Source organism: Carya illinoinensis, chromosome 1 (genome assembly GCF_018687715.1).
Source record: "Carya illinoinensis cultivar Pawnee chromosome 1, C.illinoinensisPawnee_v1, whole genome shotgun sequence".
NCBI classification, from domain to species: domain Eukaryota; kingdom Viridiplantae; phylum Streptophyta; class Magnoliopsida; order Fagales; family Juglandaceae; genus Carya; species Carya illinoinensis.
Window position 1 is genome coordinate 54,907,728 of NC_056752.1, and position 20,752 is coordinate 54,928,479.

The window sequence follows — 20,752 nt, forward strand, 5'->3', positions numbered from 1 at the left end:
GTCTTTATGCAGTCCACTCTGTTCTAAATCTCTTCTTCCCAATCTCCCTGATTTTGGCTACCAAATATTCTCCGAAGAACGCAGTACACATCCATGTTTCTTTTCTTTTTAACAAAGAGGACAGTACTCAGAATTTAATTAAAAATACTTTCGTAGTCCCAAGCGTTTTCTATACAAGTATATAAATGATAGCTTCTTGAAAGAAACCAGCCGTTTCTTCATAATAGTTCTATAGAATACAAGATAACATAGCAAGGTTTCCACATTTCTAACCCTTACCATTGAACAACGAAACTTTGCCATGCCTCTGAGATTACTATTGACAGACAGATGGCGGTTGGGGTAAGAACAATGTTCGGTGCCTCCAACATCAAGTACATGAGAATTTCCTATTTATAAAAGAATCTTGGTATGCTAAAACATTTCCAGATCATTTTGACTAGAAGGTCAAAGGGGACAAATAACAATGAGCCCCAATAGAAGAGTTAAAGCTTCCCACAATATCCATAGATTGACGCTCTGGGAAGTATGCAATCAAAATCTGCCTCCTTTCCTATTTGCAGTTATGGATTGTTGCATCTGGACAAAGCCAAACCTGAAAATATCCGAGACATCACTAAGCATGTGAAGGAAAAAGAATGTCTGGTACCAGTCAGAAAAAGAAGAATCTTCCTCAATCGATCATTATACTTGTTCTACTGTAATAACTTGCAGAATAAACACGAAGTATACCACATAGCAATTTGTATGGTTAACATGGGTTCAAATCCAAGCACAGTTTGTTCATTAAATTACATCATTACAGAATTATCACTATATGTAGTTCTGGGTTCAGTTTCCCGCCTGTTCGATTTCCTCCCAATCCTCCTTCCATTCACAAGATTTGCCAAGTTATTTTCCACTCATATAACAGCTCAAAATAAGCCAAGTCATTCAAGACAGGTAAACTTGCCTTACATATATTACACAGAAGAAACATTATGGAATTGGGGTTTTCTTTCTGAACATAAGTGTAATGTTTTAGTGACATAGGCAGCTGCAGCAACATTAGAATTATGGTCTGGATTTTTTCTGTCTTGAATTCTCCTATGTAGTCCACATTGGTTCCAATTTCAAAAATAGTATTTAATATTGAGATGAGAAATATTGAGGTCAATTTCAGTTTTTTTGAGGAAAATGAAGGAATTTCGAAGTTTTGGAACATTGTTAGTAAGATCATCCGGATGTATAAAAGTTAGAATGATCTGAGGTAGATATAACCCAAGTAATTGATGCAAAAGGCCGATGAATCAAGCAATAAAGTTGATTTGTTGTTCTTGATCAATCCAGGGTTTGAGTTTAGTTCAACTTATGGCACTGAGAATGTTAGAAATATACTTTTTTTTTTGGATAAATAATGTTAGAAATATACATTTATCATGATGAATGATGCAGCTTACTTTTAAAGACTGGATTAGTTCTGAACAACATGGCAAATCTTAGACCATGAACAGGACAGAACAGGAGGAAACAGAACTGGAGAGCCGATGACGAAAGTTTTTATTTTTGTACAACATGCATAGGGGTGATTTAGGTTTCAATAGGGAAATTTCAATCTTCACATAGATCACTATCTTCATTCTTTTTTATTCTACCCCAATACTGATCTTGAACCATCAACAAAGCTGAAACTAAGAACCAAGTTTGTATATTAGGGCACACAATGTTTCTTTTATTGTTTTGGGCTTTGCCTAATTCTTTGATTAGTAAAGTTTTGTTTACCTATATAAAAAAAAAGAGTTAGTATATTAGGGCTCACCTTTACACAGATCAATTCCTGAACTGCCAGTACCACGATGCCGATGAGAAGATCAATCCAATTACCATCAAGACTGCTAAGCTTTAATCATCACAGAGATGTTGAATAATATTAGAAGGATTATGTTTGCTTTTCCTTTGTAATAAAGCAAGAGATGGAACAGAATGCATCAAAACTGGCACCGCCCAAGCAAATACTGTTAATAAAACTTCAAGCAAGGTCCTGCTTATCTACTCAGCTAACTCTATTGAAAAACACACGTCCGTTGTCTCACAGACCGTGGCTGGCGAGGAAAGGAGAAAGGGCCACCTGACAATTTCCTATTATTTGTCCTGTTAGACCTAGCTTCATCATTCATATCTGTATTTGTAGTAACTGCAAAGGACAAAAACAACTTCATGAAAATCAAAATACATAAATTAGAGCTGAAAATTCTATGAAGACATGAACAAGTTGTATCCCAAGATTTCAACCATTTAGGAAATAGATAAGGTTAGCCTCACTATTACCCTTCCTTTCCCAACTAGATGAGGTTTCAACAACATTGCCTTGTCCTCGAATTAAACAAAATGCTTTATCAGGTGAACATGGTCTAATCAATAGATGACAATTTAAAATTTAGAACTTGATAATGTTTTAGAAAAACTTGAGTAGAAATTTTCTGCCCTTCATTTTTACACAGATGAAAAGCTGACCTGTTATACCTACCCAACAAGGAGCTGAAAACACAAATTAACATAGATTTCACCCCAATGACCGTTCACCAAAAAGCAAAATATTACAAGCACCCTATTTCCACCTGATCGGCTCTGGAAGCAGTGAAACATATTTGATTTGCGGACATACATTAAAGAACATGAATCCCATGTCAAGTCATAACACTTTTGCATGCACACAGGCAAGAGAGTGACATCCTTTAATAAGACAGTATAATATTTTTATTTAATTTAATGACCTGCTCTTTACACCCTCTATGATTTAGCACAAGTAAACATAACCTGAGAACTCAGGTTTGAGGGCAGTTCAGGCCCCTAGAACTCAAAATAAAGTTTTTGACTGAAACTGCATTATGAATAGTACAATCTTCAAATTGCCAAGAGGTGATAATTGTTAAAATATAATAATGTTGTATATTCAGAGGAGGATTGAAATCAGATTAAATATAAATGATAAAACTTTTAAGGCCCATTAAAGTATAAAATATTGTTTTTTGGTGTACAACGTTTATTAGACAAAGCTTTCTACCTTCGTTTGATCCATTAGGATTTCTCAAACCTAGCCCATTTGCAGCTGCAGACACTGCATGAGCCCCAATATCAGTGTCAACAATTCCACCTTTGCTTCCAACCCTAAGAGAAATCCAATCCTCAAAACCACTCATTACAGGATGTGGGTGTTCGACATTAGACTGCTCCAACATCTCAGCCGACTGAATTGGAAGGAAATTTTGCAGCGAGGGGTCCTCGCTAATAAATGCCATGGGATTATCAACCATGCCATCATCTATTTCATTACTGGTATAGCAAACAGAAGAACTTAGGATATGTCCACCAGAATTTACAGTTGATCTTGAAGCTTCTATGTTACCATTCATAGGCACTGAACAAGGAACTGAAGTACGATCCAAATCGACAAAAGCATCTGAGACATCTGAATCTGTGCCAAATAGTTGGAAAGCAGAGCCAGCTTGAGTACCCATAGAATATGGCCAGGGAGATAATCCAATCTCATTGCCATTACCACTCTCACTGACATTAAAGAGACCCAAACAAGAGCTCAAGCCAATATTCAATGCTGGATCTTCTAAATATGGATCTCGAACACTTGGAAGAGCAGACAGAGAACGCACAAGATTATTCTCTTCTTCCGAATCACTAAGAACTATGATGTCTGCATCCTCCCCTAGTGCAGAACTCCCATTTTGAATTCCAAAAGTAGGGCCAGAATGGGACATTGAAGTGATCTCATTTCCATCATTGGTAGAGATTTGGATTCCAATAAGCCCCCCACAGTCCTGATTAATACTTGGGTTTTCATCATCTCCGCCACTTCTACTAGTGCCACTGCTGGACATTGTTATGACATTTTGGCCACTATTCTCATTATTTGCCTCTAGTCGATTCCTGGAGGAGAGGACAACATGCTGATGTTTGCTGATCGTAAACCCACGTTGATTTCTTATACCTATATTTAGATCACTGTCATCTTTAATATCATCTTCCTCATTAATCTGCCTTGGAAATTCAAAATTCGATGCAGCTTTATCATTAACAATGCAAAAGGAACTGTCAGGGAAATGCCATTGCGCAAGATCACTAAATGCACCCTTGGTTTTTGCACTCCAAGAACCATCAGCTTTCACATTAATCTCCGTAATGTCTTCTCCACAGTGCCTCATCTGTCCCAAAAGATAAACAGTAACAAATGCTTTTATTCCACGTCATAAAAGCAACATAAGCTAATATAAATTCCAGATATCAACTGTGAGGCTACCATAGTTGTGATACGATTGAAATAAGGGTCAATGATGATGTCCTCCAAAGAGTAGTTCTTGAGGCAAATGGGACATTGCCACTGCAACCACATTAAATTACAAACTCATAACTACAAAATTATTTAATAAAACAAACAAAAATGGTCAAAGAAAATGGGAAATCAGCATACCTTCCTAGAGCGTTGGTTTAGCTCCACAAAAACTTCAAGATCAAAGCAGCCCATGTGGGCACAAGGTTTGAATCTACCAGCAACCTTCATTCTAGAGCCACTCATCTACCAATCAAAGGTAAACATAAATCAAGAGGCAAAATAACTACTGAGCTCTGACTTACTAACATAGCTGCATAAATCACTTCATGGATATTGTAATAAGCCAGTTAGAACAAAAGCATTCCATATAGTTGCCATTAAAGGTATTATTGATTCAGCAACAATAAGGGCCTTTAATGCGTATGGACATGCGGTGCTAAACTGATACTTGAAGGCATGACAAATTTGGCATCTAGCTGATGAGCATGTGAAATATCAGAAACCAAAGTTCACATAGGGCAATCTGAACGAACTGATTAATGACATTTGGACCACTTAATCAGAGGAACTAATAATCAACAGGCATTGAAAGGTACCGGAGCTTTTTCAGGTTTTGACCTCACATTTCTGCAGGTCCAAGTTTAGTATGTTTGTTCGCAAAATGTACAACCAATAAGGAAAAAAAGTAGCATGTATCCTGTAACAGCCCGCTAGAAATTCAATTGTGGAATTTCTTTTGACCTTAAGAACCTCGTGAAAATTCCGTAAGTTTACACGAATCGACTAATCGCATAGGTTTTAGCCTGTCAACATAGTTAGTGTTATCACTCACTATGGTGCCAGAAATGCGATTTTAATTATTTGAGATAGTTAGAAGTATCAGAATACATTATAGTCTACACCACTAGGCTTAATTGAATATTTAAGATTTTTCAGTACTAAGTTTATTACGTTTATTTTTGGAGTGAATAGTAATCTCGGTAAACGTACTAAACGCAGTGTTTTCAAAATCACAGTGTGAAATGTCCAAATTAGGTTAGCGAAATTTTATTTGGATACTTGGCAAGATCTTAACCACACATAATGAATAGTATTAGATACTTAGCACAAAGAGAAACCATTAGATGGAATTGTGAAGGAAATCAAGGTGTGAGATCATGACACCTAAGCAAAATACATATTTGGAAAATATCTTAAGAACATAGATTTAAAATACACATGGAAAGATTTTAACTATCTTACTCTTCCAAGTTTACTCCACATTTAGAAAATATTTTAAGCTAATTTCGTGGATATTATTGGGTAAAAATATCTTGAGTTGATTTTTGTAGATATTATTAGGTAAGAGAGTCCTACACTCCACTCTCACTCCGGTAAGAGAGTCCTACACTTAACTCTCACTTTGGGTAAGAGAGTCCTACACTTAACTCTCACTCCAGCCTCATCTCTTCCATATCTTATCCACAAGTGTCTCCAGCCACACCTCCCCACGAAATTATCTTCATTTATGCTTTCCATTGAAAGAATACCAAACACTCTCTCTCGGACAGCTTTTAGGAGTTCCTTTGCACACCCATTTCGAAGTTTTTGTAAGTGTTTTATCATAAAGTCTCCTTCATATAAGTTGTTCCTCTTTGAGTCTAGTTTCCGTAGATGTATTTTTCGTATCATTCCATGGTCATTTGGTCAGTCAAAAGTATTTTTAACCATGGAAAGGTCATTCTGGGCGTGAATCTGGAGAGTATGTTATAGTTTGGAGTTTTTGACCAAGCTAATGGATAGATATTGGTCCGAAATTTTTATGGAGTATTGTTAACATGTATATATGACTATTGGTTGAGGATTTTTGCATGATTAAAGGTTTTGATGAAAGATTTTCTTAGATTTAGAAACTTAGAAACTGGAAGAGGAAAAACAGTTTCTGTTTTGAGAAAGTCTAACTCTTTGGTGGTCTAAACCTATTCTAATGACTTTAATAATTTTATTGGAAGATCCTAAGTATCTTATATACATGTTATATTATTATTTTGAAGATATTTGATGTTAGTTTCAAAGATATGAAATTTTATGCAAAGAGATATTCAAATAAGCCAAAGTGTGGATATTCTTGGCTAAATTTATGTTTTGGTTAATTTCAAACCATGTGATTTTGAATTAGAAGCTTATATATGTTTTAGGACATCTTTTTAAACCATGTGATAGTTTGGTTTGAAGATCATATATTTATAAGTCATAGATCAAGAGATTTATCAAAACTAGTTGAGGAAAAAGTTTCTGTTTTTGGACTAAGTGTAAAACCAAAAACTCCAAATGTTATTTTGTGATTTTGGTGACTTTGGTTTGATGATTTAAAGCATGGTTGATGTTAGGATGATATTATGAATATGTTAGAAGTAAGATTTGATTTTTGAAACTCTTGGAGATGTTTTGATTTAAGGTCAAAACTTGTGATTCAAGTGCTTGGATCTTTTTACAAAAAAGTTTGGTGTTAATTATTAGCTTTTTCTAAATGAATGTTTTAAGTATGGTTTTGAACTTAGGATTGGAAGATATTTGTTGCAAAATTTTGGTTTAAGCATGAGTTTTGAAATTGGAAGGAATTGCAACAAAAATCAAGGGAAATGGCCTATGGATGTTTCGGCCATAGTGTGTTCTTCATAGTTGTGTTTTGTTTTAAATTTTTCTGAGTTGATATTTAAGTTTAGGACAAAATTTACATAAGGAATATATATTTTGAAAACTTTTGGAGTTAGTATGCAAAATCCTTAAGTTATGGGTAAAACGGTCATTTTCCCACATGTAGAGAGTAAAATGAAACTTTTACTCTTTAAGTTAGTATTTTCTATATTTCAAATTATTAGTGATTTAGTTCTAACTTTTAGAATCACTAATTACAGTTCCTCGTGATCGCACTTGAAGTTTTATAAGAAACGCGAAAATCGAGGTAAGTTAGCTTTTAACTTGCTAGCAGTCTACTGTGTATGTGTGCTAAGTAAAGGAACTATAGTGTATGTATGTATGTTATCATATATGTCATGCCATGCCAAGTTATCACGTAATTATCTATTATACAGAATTTATTGTGTCATCAAGTTTTATCTGTTACATAATATATTCTGTCATGTATTACTGTACATTACAAGTATGTCATGTTAAATATGTTGTCTATTATATATTATGCCATGTTACGAAATGTTTCTATCTCAAGTTGGTCATGTATTTCAAGTTATGTTCAAATCACGTTATGTTACGTCAGGGCTCTAGTCCTTTCGTTTTCCAGTCACGTTTCATCTTGAATACATATAGTTTGTGTAGAATACATGGGGCCACAACAACTGTGGAGTATGTATTCACGTAGAATACATGGGGCCACAACAACTGTGGAGTATGTATTTACACGTAGAATACATGGGGCCACAACAACTGTGGAGTATGTATTTTTCATGTTAAGTCAAGTTTGTGTAGAATACATGAGGCCACAACAACTGTGGAGTATGTATTTACACATAGAATACATGGGGCCACAACAACTGTGGAGTATGTATTTTTCATGTTAAGTCAAGTTTCAGATCAAGTTCATGTCAAGTCAAGTTCAGTTTATGTTTCAATTTAAGTTATGTTAATTATGTTATGTTGTACGCCAAGTTATGCTTTAATTACTTATGAATTTGATTATGCATTTATGCTTTTATTGTCATCCATGCATCATTAGCTTGTGTGAAAGTTTTTTGTTAACTTACTAAGATTTGTAATCAAATCTCACTTTGGTAGTCTCAACTACCATTCCTCCCGAATGGTAGATCTTGTTACAGGACCTGAAGGAGAATCAGGAGCTGATCAACTAGACACAGTTGACTAAGCGACGGTGCGACGTCAATGTTAATATAGTAGTTAACGTAAATTATTACTTGTACAATGGAGTTGCATCTTTAGTACTTTTTGGATTATAACCATTTTGGACTAGTGTTGTGATCTATTCAATGGGTCTTTATGTATGAAGTATGTTTTAAGCATTTGGGATATTTTCAATTTGGTGCATAGTATTGCTAAAAAAAAAAATTATCCGCTGCGAATATTGCATAATGTTAGATGCATGTTAGGAACATTGCATCTTATATGTCATGAACGGGGGCAGGTAACCTTGTGTTGCATGTCTCGACGTTTCAAATGTCCGTCCGATCCCAAACGGAATTTGGGGGCGTCACATATCCAGTCAAATGTTCACATTTCCACAGAAAAATTAAATTAGCAAAAGGCAGTAATGAGTATAGCACAAAGGGGAACAAGTCTTCCACAGAATGGAAATAAGATACAGTAGTTTCAGCAAATCATGATTACATCAAAGGAGTAAACTTCTTGACCATAAAAATATCGAACGAAAATCAATGATTACTTACAGGGCAACGAAGACTAACTGTAATTGAATCAGCAATGAGTTCCACATCACTATCACTGTCTTCATTTGTTCCAGCATCCCCACCACAAATGCAACGACGAACACGGGCAAGTGCATCCTCAAAAGCCTCACCATCTGCTTCCCCAGGTATCAAGTTGAGAACCTTCTCATTGATTTGGCAAACAGAAGCAAAAAGAAAAAGAAGAAGAAGATGATAATGAGAAGCCACTGAAACCAAGCATGAGAAAAAGCAGCAAATAGGGGATTGACTATAGAACATATTATTCAGTGAACAGAAACTGTAAATTGACCATAATAATGATAATAACAATAAGGATGATGTCAATTATTTATCGAACAAAAAACAATGATGATGATCAGAATAATGAAAACATATTCAGCTAGTTGGGGAACTACTAACAGTCATATAATAAACAACTTCAACATTATAAATGCTAACTAAGGTAACAGACATAAGGATTCTCCATGAATGCACAAGCCATGTAACTTGTTGATAATGATAAGCAGTTTCCCTTGACATCAGAAGTTCCAGGACGACATTATTTTTTCAAGTATCATCACATGGGAAAAACAAGTTCAAGTACCTGCTGAACTGTACGCCGCCTTACAAGTCTGATGCCAAAGCAGAAAACACGAGCATCACGTCCTGACAAGGAAATCTTGTTCATTCCCTCCCCGATGTATAATCTGATCTGATAAGAAAAAACAAGATATTAAATTAAACTCTATTACCAAAGAATGTAAGAATCTAATTGAAATATCCAAGTATTTTTTTTATTTTTATTTTTTTTTGTTTTGGGGGGGGGGGGGGGGGGGGGGGAAGAAAATTGAAACCTACATGAGCATCTTCATGGACTATCAACAAACACGTCAGTATATGGGAAAAAAAAAATGAAGGTTACTCACAAATGCACCATCATCACGACCATTAGCACCTAACAACTGAGATCCTTGTCTATTAACTGTTCTAACTTGCATACCTACAAAATCATGTGCAAGAACCACCAAGGGAAAGTTCAGTCAGGAATAACAATTTTTTACTTTCTTCTAATCCAAACGACTGTGTGTGGGCAAAAATAGCTTGTTACAGCAACAAAATTAATTCGTGTGGGGGCAAGAAGCCCACAAGGTCAGGATGAACTTAGTACCATGACCCACGTACTGAAGCGTGCAATTAACCTAATTGATTACGATTTACACGAGGGAACTTGGCAGAGTTATACAAGTTTAACCAAATTGAATATGAATTTGGGCAAGATAGCTCATGGAGTGATCCAATTATAGAGCCTGAGAAATTGACCAAAAGCCATGGTTAGTTGATGCCCCTGTTTCCAACCACTTAAGTTTCAATGTCCCAATGCCAATTTCGAAAGACGTCAATCATTTTCAGATTACTTGTGGGATATCCATATTTTACACCTCATAAGCAAGCCACACCTAAGTCTATCATACCTTGAAGTTCATCATAATAGCTGGCCTCAAGGACCGTCTATAAGTTTATTCCTATATAATCAGTAGCATTTTTTTTTTTTATAAGTAAAAATATATTAATATCAATAGGCATAACCAAGTACACTGTGTGTATACAAGAGAGAACACCTAGCCCCATAATAGAGAGCCCCTAATGAACATCGCCCAAGAGAGAGAAATTAGAAACCTATCTAATATACAACAAGCCCTATTGGAACAAAACACACCTCCCCAAAGCAAGTCAAGTCACTGTAACTACCTCAACCCCTTGTTTCCCACACAACTAATACTCCACTAGCATATTACGAAAAACTTTTTAAAACCACTAGTCAGAGATTGTAGTTTTCAGAAAAACAGATGTGCCCCCTCCCCCAATGGAGAGAGAGAGAGAGAGAGAGAGAGAGAGAGAGAGAGAGAGAGAGAGAGAGAGAGAGAGATGGAGTGATGGTAATGAGGTAAACCATTACATTGTGGATGCAAGCGATATATCACCTAATTACTGGGGAAAGAGCATCGAGCTCCATACCATTAATCTGTAAATCTGCATGCAGTGGCCACTGCATCCTAAATGAAACGCTATCATTGAGAAGTATGCACCAAACCTGTGTGACAAGAATGTATTAAATACAAATAAACCTATCCACCAGAGAACACGAAACACAAGACCACAATCAATCAGTAAACATAAAATATCACTTGACAACTACTGAAGTGAAACAAACCTGAACATCATATTCTGTATTCCGTATCAAATCTGTATCATCTCTTGTCAGCTGAAATGTTTTTTCCACATTCTGTAGTGGATTTGTACTAAAAAATCATTGGAAAAAAAGGTTAAATAGAACACATCAAAAGGAAAAATGACATCAGTAATATGTCAATAAAATACAGTAATTAAATTCTCAATCCAAATAAAAAACTAAAACAAAGTTGAAAAGGAAAATATGCATTTACTACTCCACGTTGTCTTGGTCTTTGAGTCTGATTACTCTAAGGTATCTCCACCACTTTCTTTCCAACCAAGTAAAACATTTTTTCTTCTTCCTTTATGATAAATAGATATGAAAAAGCATCTAACTTTTATACATCAATCAAGTAAAAAGTTTCTTCACCAAAGACCTTTCGCTACTGTTGAAGAGATGCAGCATTGGATGGTGAGCTGTTGCAAAGCTCATATTGTCATATAGATCTAATACCCCATATGATAAGGATTAGGGTAGGTGGTCTATAAGATTCTACATTGCTTGGAAATGAGAAGTTCTTACTCTTTATAATATTTCAGTGGGGCTCTAATTGTATCATTGACTTGTCCTTTTGGAGTTTAGGCCATGTGGTTTGGGCCTTCCATTGGGACATTACAATATCACTGTTTGAAACCCATTTAATTGGGTTAGTTGATCTTTCAGTTGTCCAGCTTGCATTACAGTGATAAGTCTGAGCGCTAACAGTGTAGATTAGTGTAAATTATGATCCTGTTAAGTAAAATATGTTATTCATAATGAAAAAGTAGGCATAGCCCAAGTACATGGGGCATGTTACATGGTGCATGTTAGGGGGAAGAAGTAATAAATTGAAAGCTGCATCCATCAATTTGAAAGAAAATGGTTTGGTGGAGAGAATGAAGGCATGAGGAATTTTTTTTCTTATTGGCACCGGGTGTCTAAGAACAGTTTTCCTACTAATCCTGGGGGTGCACAGGCCCTCAGCAAGGAGTTTCCAAAAGTACTTGACTCAAGGCAAACTCCAAGCCTGTGAGTAAGAAAGTTTTGTCCTTCAAATTTTAAACCTTTGAAATTCTTATAAAATAAATTAAACTGTTGGAAGTTTATGAAAATGTGTGCAAGTTTTGATGCAAATATTAATGCATATTTTTAGAAAACAAAACTCTAATTTGATACAATCAGCAGTAAATTCAATCATATTAGATCCAGAGAGGATGCTTAAGAAAACTGAACTTACCCATCAGTGGGAATAGTTGGAGCAACTAACTTCACAGGAGATAGAATATGTACAACAGTCACCCAGAAACTGCGTAAGGACAGACATATTTGTAAGAATACAAAAGAACTAACCTATTTCTTTGGAGGAGAGAGAGAGAGAGAGCAGAGAGCAGAGAAACTCTACATCTAGAACCAAAAACGTCTTCTAAAAAACTGTTTTTTTTTTTTTTTGGGAGGAGGGGGGTAAGATATGAGAATAGGTTGAAGGATCATCGGAATGACAACTACCATAGTGCACCTCAACTCCAGCAAAGAGAGATTAGAGGTTCACTAATTTTCACCGAGAAATGAGTATTGAAGAATGATTTATGCTGGCAAAGCTTGCTTAACAAGGAAATATAACTGAAAAATAGTAGTAAAAAATTGCAGAAAATGAAAGGCTCGTAATTTTGCTTCGAAATTATGTAAAATTGAAGACTAGTACAGGAAAGAGAATACAATATTTAAACCACACAAAAGACTAGCATTTTGCGACTCATAGAAATAAAAAAAATAAAAAAGTCTTTATTGTTCAACATCTCCAAGTTATTGGGGGCCCTGTGACCTTGCAGTTGTCTTCTAGGGACATGCAAAACTGAAATTGACTCTTCAACCGAGATCAAAGGATACATTCTAAAATCCCAGGGATCTTTCAAAACTTTTTGAGTGATGATGGGTCTATTAAAATCTCAGGCTTCCTAAATATATTAACACAAACGCACATGCGTGCACGCACAAGCATGCACACATAGAGTTATTTATGGGTACAAAATGAATATGCAAACACAAATACATAATCTTGTCCTCACTTCTTGGTATTGGGATGGCTTGGTTGGAGAGACCATTTGAAGAGGAAGAGGTGCACATAGTAGTCAGGAAAATGAATAAAGACAAAGCACCGGGCCCGGATGGCTTCACTATGGCTTTCTTTCAGAAGTGCTGGGAGGTGGTGAGGGAAGATGTAATGCAGCTTTTCCAGGAATTTTTCACATATGGCAAATTCGAGAAGAGTTTGAATGCTACTTTCATCGCACTAGTCCCAAAAAAAAAGGGTGCTATAGAGGTACAAGATTTCAGGCCTATTAGTTTGGTGGGGAGCATTTACAAGATAATCTCTAAAGTCCTGGCTAATAGAATGAGCACAGTCATGGATAAAATTATCTCCAAGACACAAAATGCTTTTGTGAGAGGGCGCCAAATACTGGATTCGGTCCTTATAGCAAATGAGTGTTTGGACTACAGGATCAAGTCGGGAAAGCCAGGTATTTTATGCAAATTAGACATGGAAAAGGCCTATGATCATGTCAACTGGGACTTCTTGCTATACATGTTGAGTAGATGTGGTTTTGGGACAAGATGGAGAAAGTGGATGAGACATTGTGTGTCAACGGCTCGTTTCTCAGTGTTAGTCAATGGAGATTCAGTGGGATTCTTTAATAGCTCGCGGGGATTACAACAAGGTGATCCATTATCACCCCTTTTATTTGTCATCGTAATGGAAGCCCTAAGTCGAATGCTGTCAGCTGCGGTGGAGGGGGTTTCCTGGCTGGATTTGTAATGGGGAACATTAACATTTCACATCTCTTGTTTGCGGATGACACCTTGCTGTTTTGTGAGGCAAATGCAGGACATGTACAAGCTTTGAAGGCCATTTTATTGTGTTTTGAAGCGGTATCGGGGTTAAAAATTAATCTTGCAAAGACGGAGATGGTCGCGGTTGGTGAGGTGAGGAATATTAGAGGGTTAGCCAACATTTTGGGATGTGGAGTCTCCTCTTTGCCATTGAAGTATCTTGGCCTCCCCTTGGGGGCTACTTTCAAAGCCAAGGTAATTTGGGAGGAGGTGTTGGAGAAATTAGAGAACAAATTGGCCGGGTGGAAAAGGTTGTATTTAACTAAAGGGGGGTGGACAACTCTTATCAAGAGCACACTATCCAACCTTCCTACATACTACTTGTCTCTATTTCCTCTCCCTGCCAGCATAGCAACAAAAATAGAGAAATTACAACGTGATTTTCTGTGGAGTGGCTTAGGCGAGGAGCTAAAGTTCCATCTAGTAGGATGGCATAAGGTGTGTACTCCGTTGAGAGATGGGGGCTTGGGGATCCGGAATGTGAGGGCTCTTAATGAGGCATTATTAGGAAAATGGTTATGGCGGTATAACAAGGAAAGGGGAGCCTTATGGAAAGAAGTGATTGATATGAAGTATGGAAGTGAACGAGGGGGTTGGTGCTCTAAGGAAAGTAGGGGGACTTATGGGGTGGGGTTATGGAAGTACATAAGGAAAGGTTGGTGTACCTTTGCTAGTAACACTCGTCTTTGGTTGGGAAATGGTAGGAGGGTCAGCTTTTGGAATGAGGTGTGGGTGGGAGACACGGCTCTAAAGGAGGTCTATCCTAATATTTTCAGAATTGCTAGGGACAAAGAAGCAATGGTGGCTGACTTGAGGGTAATAAGCAATGGTGCACAGGAGTGGAATATAAGTCTTATCCGGGATGCACATGATTGGGAAGTTACCGGGATGGTGGAGTTTCTCAGCTTGCTGTATAACACGGTTATCAATGCTACAAGTGAGGACAAGATAGTATGGAAACCTTCGAGGAAAGGGAAGTTTTCTGTGCGCTCCTTTTATGATACAATTACTATGCAGCGAAGATACAATTTTCCTTGGAAGAATGTTTGGAGGAGCAAAGCACCTAAAAAGGTCGCTTTCTTTGTATGGACAGCAGCATTAGGGAAGATTCTTACTATGGACAATCTAAGAAGAAGAGGCATAATCATAACCGAATGGTGCTGTATGTGTAGAAAGAATGGTGAAACAGTAGACCATTTACTTTTACATTGTGAATTTGCTCGGGAAATCTGGAATTTTTTCTTCAGCAGAATGGATATAGCATGGGTCATGCCGGGAAGAGTGATAGAATTAATTGCAAGCTGGAGAGGAATTGCGGGGACACCACAGATTGCGGCTGTATGAAAGATGGCTCCTCTTTGTATTCTTTGGTGTATTTGGTGTGAAAGAAATGATAGACTTTTTGAGGATCAAGAACGTTCCATAGAAGAGTTTAGGAGGTTTTTTTGGAAGACTTTATTTATGTGGGCCATCGCTCTAGAGCCGAATGGTCTCAGTTTCCAAGATTTCCTTGTATCAGTTGCTAGATCCTAAATAGGTGTATTCTCATGTATACCTCCAGTGTACCTGGAATATGCTTATTAATAAAATTTCTTATTACTTATAAAAAAAAAAAAACTTTCTTAAAAAAACACCCATTACAAGGTGAAATGATCATAGGCTGCATGGTTGGACATAGTTAAATAACTGAAGTACACATAGCTGAATCATTCATGGAAAATGTACTATACATACGGATCTGCTCGTTTGATTCGACACATTTCACAATAGAATAGAGGAACTGGTGGGCTGAACGGCTTCTCAGGAACAATAACACAGCCAATATGTTGCTGCACTTGACATCTTGGATCTACACACTGCAGGTAGTGCGTCTCAGTTAGACATCATAACTCGAGACTCCACAAAATAAGTGAAAGGAGGATCTATATGGCCTATGCAATACATACAGACTCTAAGGAGAACCAGAAATGTATGGTTTATGATTTGCAAAGAAGACAAGACACAAAAGAAAAATGAACATGTAAACAACTACTTCCACTCTCAAGTAGAATCACTCCTTGTTTCACAAGGGTTGCGGTTGCAGTCATGAAAAAACAAATGGAAAGGAAAAAAAAAAAAGGTTAAAGGATGTACCAAAATAAGCTGGTAAGCAAAGAAGGGTCAAAATCAAGCCAACTACTTAATTATTCAAACTAAGCCTCATTCAAAAGATATTAACAACCAAAACCAAGCTTAACTATAATTGTCACATCTCACTTTCATAAGGCACTAGCGCTGAAGGGAGAGAGGATGGGGATTACCGAAAGTTGAAACCAAACACTTAAAGAGTCAGTTATGCAAACTACTAATTATAGTATCCTCTAAAAGATACCAGACTCTTCAAAGTAAGAATGGTCCATGACTTCCTAATCTTTGAAAATTTGTCTTTTGAAGTGTTTTCAAAATAGTGATCTCCCGAAGAATCAACATAAAAACCATTAATTCAAGCTTGTAAGAACTTATTGGGAAAGGTTTGTGTTTTAGAACAACAGAACAACCTGTTGTTACTAGGAAGGCCACACAGAATGTAACGGAGCCACTTATATCATGGACCTTCTGTTCAAGTATGCATATCTTAACAGATCCTTCTGAGCTAGGTACCCCAGCCTATAACCTTGCTATAAATCCAAACAATCACCCACAGAAACTTTATTTTTTGATACATAAAAATATTATATATATATATATATCAATAGGGGTAACCAAGTACACTAGAGGACGTATACAAGAAAACACCTAGCCCATATTGGAGTGTCCCAAATCACCCACAGAAACTTTTGCACACAATATACAAGGAAATAAGAATAGAACGTGCCAAGGTGATCCATTTGCTTTAAATAAAGGACAAAGTCACAGAATATTTTTCCAGAATTCTTTTTATTTATATCCTAATTGATTTATGGGGAAAATCTTTTTTTTTTTTAAATAAGTGATTATGAGAACAATTGCCCGATTTCCAGATTGCTTGTTTCTTTAGGGCATGTTTGGGTAACAACACCCCATCTGAATGTAGATGGGATTTTTGACAATTCAGAGATTTTTCATTCCCAAACATAAAACATCTACAGTGGAAAAAGTAAAGACTCCTCAGAATCTTCAAAAACTCAAATAACCATCTCCCAAACAATATTAAATAAATAACCATCTTTTTAATTATGTTCTACTCCTCTAAAACTCCCAACATCTAAACATTCCCTTAGTCTTTAGAAACACCATTGAGACAATATTTTTCAATTTCAAATTTTCAACTTATCAACTTTTTCATCTAATCATTACCTAATCATTACAACTTTTCCAAACTTCCAAACAAAACACAAAAAACAATTCAACTTTTTCAAATCCCAAAACAAAAATTATATTCTAACAATATTTTAACTTAATAATTATTTTACTCAATTTTTTTCTCTCATTTCCCAAAACTGCATAAAACATCTTAACTCAAACCATTTCACTACTAGTCACAAATTATTTCACTATTATTCATAGATGTTTCATTTCATCTCAAGATCCAAACGAGGCCTAAGCTTTTCATACGATGCCATTGAGCATGAAAACAATTTTTTTTATTTTATATGTCAGTAAATGAAAACTAAATTTGATTTTGACATAGCTTGTTTGGCTAGAAAATTCAGAATACGCTCGTTAGCTTGTTTGGCTAGAAAATTCAGAATAGGCTCATTTGATATCATTCACTAACTTGTTTGGCAGAAAATCCTGGATGGTACTTTACAATCAGTAGAGCTCAAGTTGTCCACAAGCAACCATCATACAACTCAAAGGCCACCCAACTAAATGATTAGACTCTTTAACCATACTTATTTATTTTTTTATTAGTATTAGACGTATTTCTCAAAGAAATGGTTGTTGATTTCACATAAGTACCTTTTTGTGTCAGTGATTTCACATAAGTACCTTTTCGTATCATTGATTTCACATATGTACCTTTAGTCCTCACTATATTTAGTCCCATGATAATCAAACATTTGTCTTTATACAAATTGAGGCTTCAGACATTGAATAATTTTCTTGAGAGTGTACCATATCCTAGATAGAATTCTTCCCGTGTAATAGAATTCTTCCCGTGTTTATAAACTGCTTTCAAATATTATTGAATAAGGATTAGAAATAGAAAACATGAAAATGATTTTGGACTCCTATGATAACGAAAATTAACTATTACAGAACCTGAATCATGGACTCAGTAGGCAATGAACTTCCACAGGGGCAGCAAATTTTCACACCCGAATTGATAGAATTTTCAAATTCTCCTTCAGGCCTGAGACTGATGGTTTCCAACGCACTCTGTCCCTTGGTTGGCAAATCAGCCGATTCCATGTTCTGAATTTTCCTGAAACAAGACAATCAATATTTCAAAACAAAGACCACGAGATGATAAAAGAAAAAAACAATTACCGAGCACTTGGAGAAGCAAATAAAGAAGACTTAGAAGAAAAAAAAAAGTCTATGAATCATACAAATACCACACATCTGATCACAAATGGTCAAATAAAAATGAACTTTTGAGAAAGCCAAAAAGATGACAAGTCCAAGATACAAATCAAGGCGTATATACACAAGACCATTAAATTTTTCACCTGTAAGCATCATCAATTATTTTCACTGCTCCATTCTTCCCAATTATGTTTTTCTTAGCTGAACCACGTGCAGGGTAAACTGCACAGAATGTTACATTAACATATGAGACACTTGATCTGAGGAATCATGTACAATTTGGAGCCAAAACGAATAGAGACGGTCACCAAGAGCAATACTCTAAACTTGTAATGGAAAAAAGTCTAGTAAACTTAATCATGAAAATGATGGAACAAACAAGTAACAAAGAATAGCAAGATGACAACAACACAATGGAAGGGATAATGATGGATTTCAACAAATTACCCTCCTCATCTGAAAGCACCAACAAGATTCTGTCCACAAGATCCTGCACAGTACATAAAAACACAGGTACATGTGCATAAATAAACATTATTCAGGGAAAGCCAATGGAAACAAAACACACTTTTGCATACAGATCAGTTCTGAAATTATCTATACATTTCTGATTTTCTAGATGAAGAACTCCTAGAATAAACTCAAGCATACATAAAATCTCCAAATTTATAATCTGAGGGCAGGCAAACATTAGATGAAGAAATGGAGAAGAATTTAAATTACAGGAATAACTGCTTGATTATTCCACCAAATGATGCACGCCATATTGTCTGAACAATTTGAACATAAGCTGGTGCATCACAAGATGATGCAAGCATCCTCTAAACACAAGGCACCATCTCAGAGACACGTGTTTAAATATTCACATGGTTGAATTTTTGTCTGGATAGCATTCAAATTCATAGTCCTGAACACTTAAAAAAGAGTATACGTGTGCAAAACTAATCAGGAACCCAATCAACCATTATCTGCTAACTTGTTTAGGCTTAGGATGACCATATACCAAAGGCCAAAAACTACCTACTGGTGAGGGTTTCGGATAATATTGTTCAAGTTCACCGCAAGGAATTTAAATTGGTCATGCTTGTAATTTCATAATCATGAGCAACAAGCAGTAGATTTGTGCCCTAAGAAACAGCAAAAGATAAGCAATATATCTTTAAATAAATACCTGCTTCCTCCCCTGCTTTGAAAGACCGAGCTGGGCGAGAACATCCTTAAGATCTTTGATTCGGAAACTTGCCAATTTTCCCTACAAGTTTAAGTGCATGAGTAATCGACCAAATAACAGGAAAAAAAAAAAAAAAAACGAAAGAAAAACAAATATACTAGAAATGCGAATCTTATACTGCCCTTAAACTTCTTAAACCAGAACACACAATAAAAGTTCCGTAGAATCCATTCTAATTCTCCCTCAAGAAGACAATTAACAACTGGACTACGACATCCAATCGAAGACAATTACCTGGCAATCCGACACTAAATCCATTTCTTTTTGCATGCACGCCCCCAAAACAATAAAATAAACTCCTGATCATCAACACCGAGTATATTAAATCAATTCAAACGTCGAGAAAGAAGAAATTCTGCCCAAACTGGTGCAAAAGAAACAAGAAATTGATCGCGCAACATGTACTAGTCAAATTCCAGACCATGAAATTGGGAGAAGTACACATCAAATTCAAAAAATTAGTAACGGTAATAATGAACAAGATAAAATAAAGTGATCATATTGGAGCACGAGGTACATGTAGAAAATGTAGAGAACGAGTTTACGTAATTACACCGAGTCAATGAGACGAGTGAATCAGAGAATCAATCACCGAGTTAAGGGTTGCAGGAAATTTTGCTGCTAAGTAATAGCACCATTAGTACTGGCGGCTGGTGTCATCCGAGACATTTTCAGCATTGTGACAGGGCGGACTTGAAGGCGGCTACGAGATTTGATTTTGGATTTTCCAGTCACGTCCGGGTTACGCTACCGTGCTTTAGGAGTTCTTGGTCAGGTTTCAGAGCGGCCTTTGATTGGGTGGTGCGGTTCCTTACTAGGACGTGGACCAATGGCTCGCTGAAGATGGTCTAGACCAGTGGGGTCTGGGGTCGGCGCGCGCTTCAGACATCATTGGTACCGATTCACCAAACGCGCGTACTGAGTAGACAGCGGGGCTGAATTTTAAGGTTTATGCCATGCTCATATTAAAAGATAAATAAATAAAAGTTATGCCACGTGCTGCGCTTCTTTGAAGGTTAGTTACGGCTAGGTGGAACTGAAATGAGTTAAAATAATTTTAAATAAAATATAAAAATAAAATAAAATATTATTATAATATTATTTTTTAATATTATTATTATTTTAAAATTTAAAAATACTGAATTATTTATTATATTTTATATAAAAAATTTAGAAAAATTATAATAATGAGATAAGATAAAATATTT

At 36.1% G+C, this 20,752-nt stretch overlaps 1 protein-coding gene across 2 annotated transcripts; it reads right to left on the minus strand.

Moving 5' to 3' along the window:
* Nucleotides 1-133: 133 nt before the first annotated feature.
* Nucleotides 134-20,460, minus strand: LOC122289595 (E3 SUMO-protein ligase SIZ1-like). 2 transcript variants are annotated; one of them, XM_043096746.1, is made up of 18 exons: nt 20,098-20,459; nt 19,779-19,843; nt 19,485-19,565; nt 18,761-18,803; nt 18,457-18,535; nt 18,047-18,209; nt 15,557-15,678; nt 12,171-12,239; nt 10,934-11,021; nt 10,738-10,813; nt 9,648-9,721; nt 9,326-9,433; nt 8,722-8,883; nt 4,463-4,567; nt 4,292-4,372; nt 3,044-4,196; nt 1,799-2,173; nt 134-595 (listed from the first exon to the last, which is right to left on the minus strand). In XM_043096746.1, the coding sequence occupies exons 2-17, from the start codon at nt 19,812-19,814 to the stop codon at nt 2,043-2,045; spliced, it is 2,571 nt and encodes an 856-aa protein (XP_042952680.1). In that variant the 5' UTR covers nt 19,815-19,843; nt 20,098-20,459; the 3' UTR covers nt 134-595; nt 1,799-2,042. The 2 variants fall into 2 exon arrangements, with proteins under 2 accessions (XP_042952680.1, XP_042952689.1); XM_043096755.1 differs by lacking the exon at nt 12,171-12,239 and having other exon boundaries at nt 20,098-20,460.
* Between the last annotated feature and the right edge of the window lie 292 nt (nt 20,461-20,752).

What these genes read in the sequence shown, in the direction of transcription:
- LOC122289595 (XM_043096746.1), bottom strand. Translation starts at nt 19,814, where the DNA reads ATGCAAAAAGAAATGGATTTAGTGTCGGATTGCCAG. An exon ending in ATAATTGATGATGCTTACAG is followed by an intron (nt 18,210 to 18,456) that starts GTGAAAAATTTA and finishes GTCTTGTTTCAG; the next exon opens with GAAAATTCAGAACATGGAAT. An exon ending in TGCAGATTTACAGATTAATG is followed by an intron (nt 9,722 to 10,737) that starts GTATGGAGCTCG and finishes ATGATTTTGTAG; the next exon opens with GTATGCAAGTTAGAACAGTT.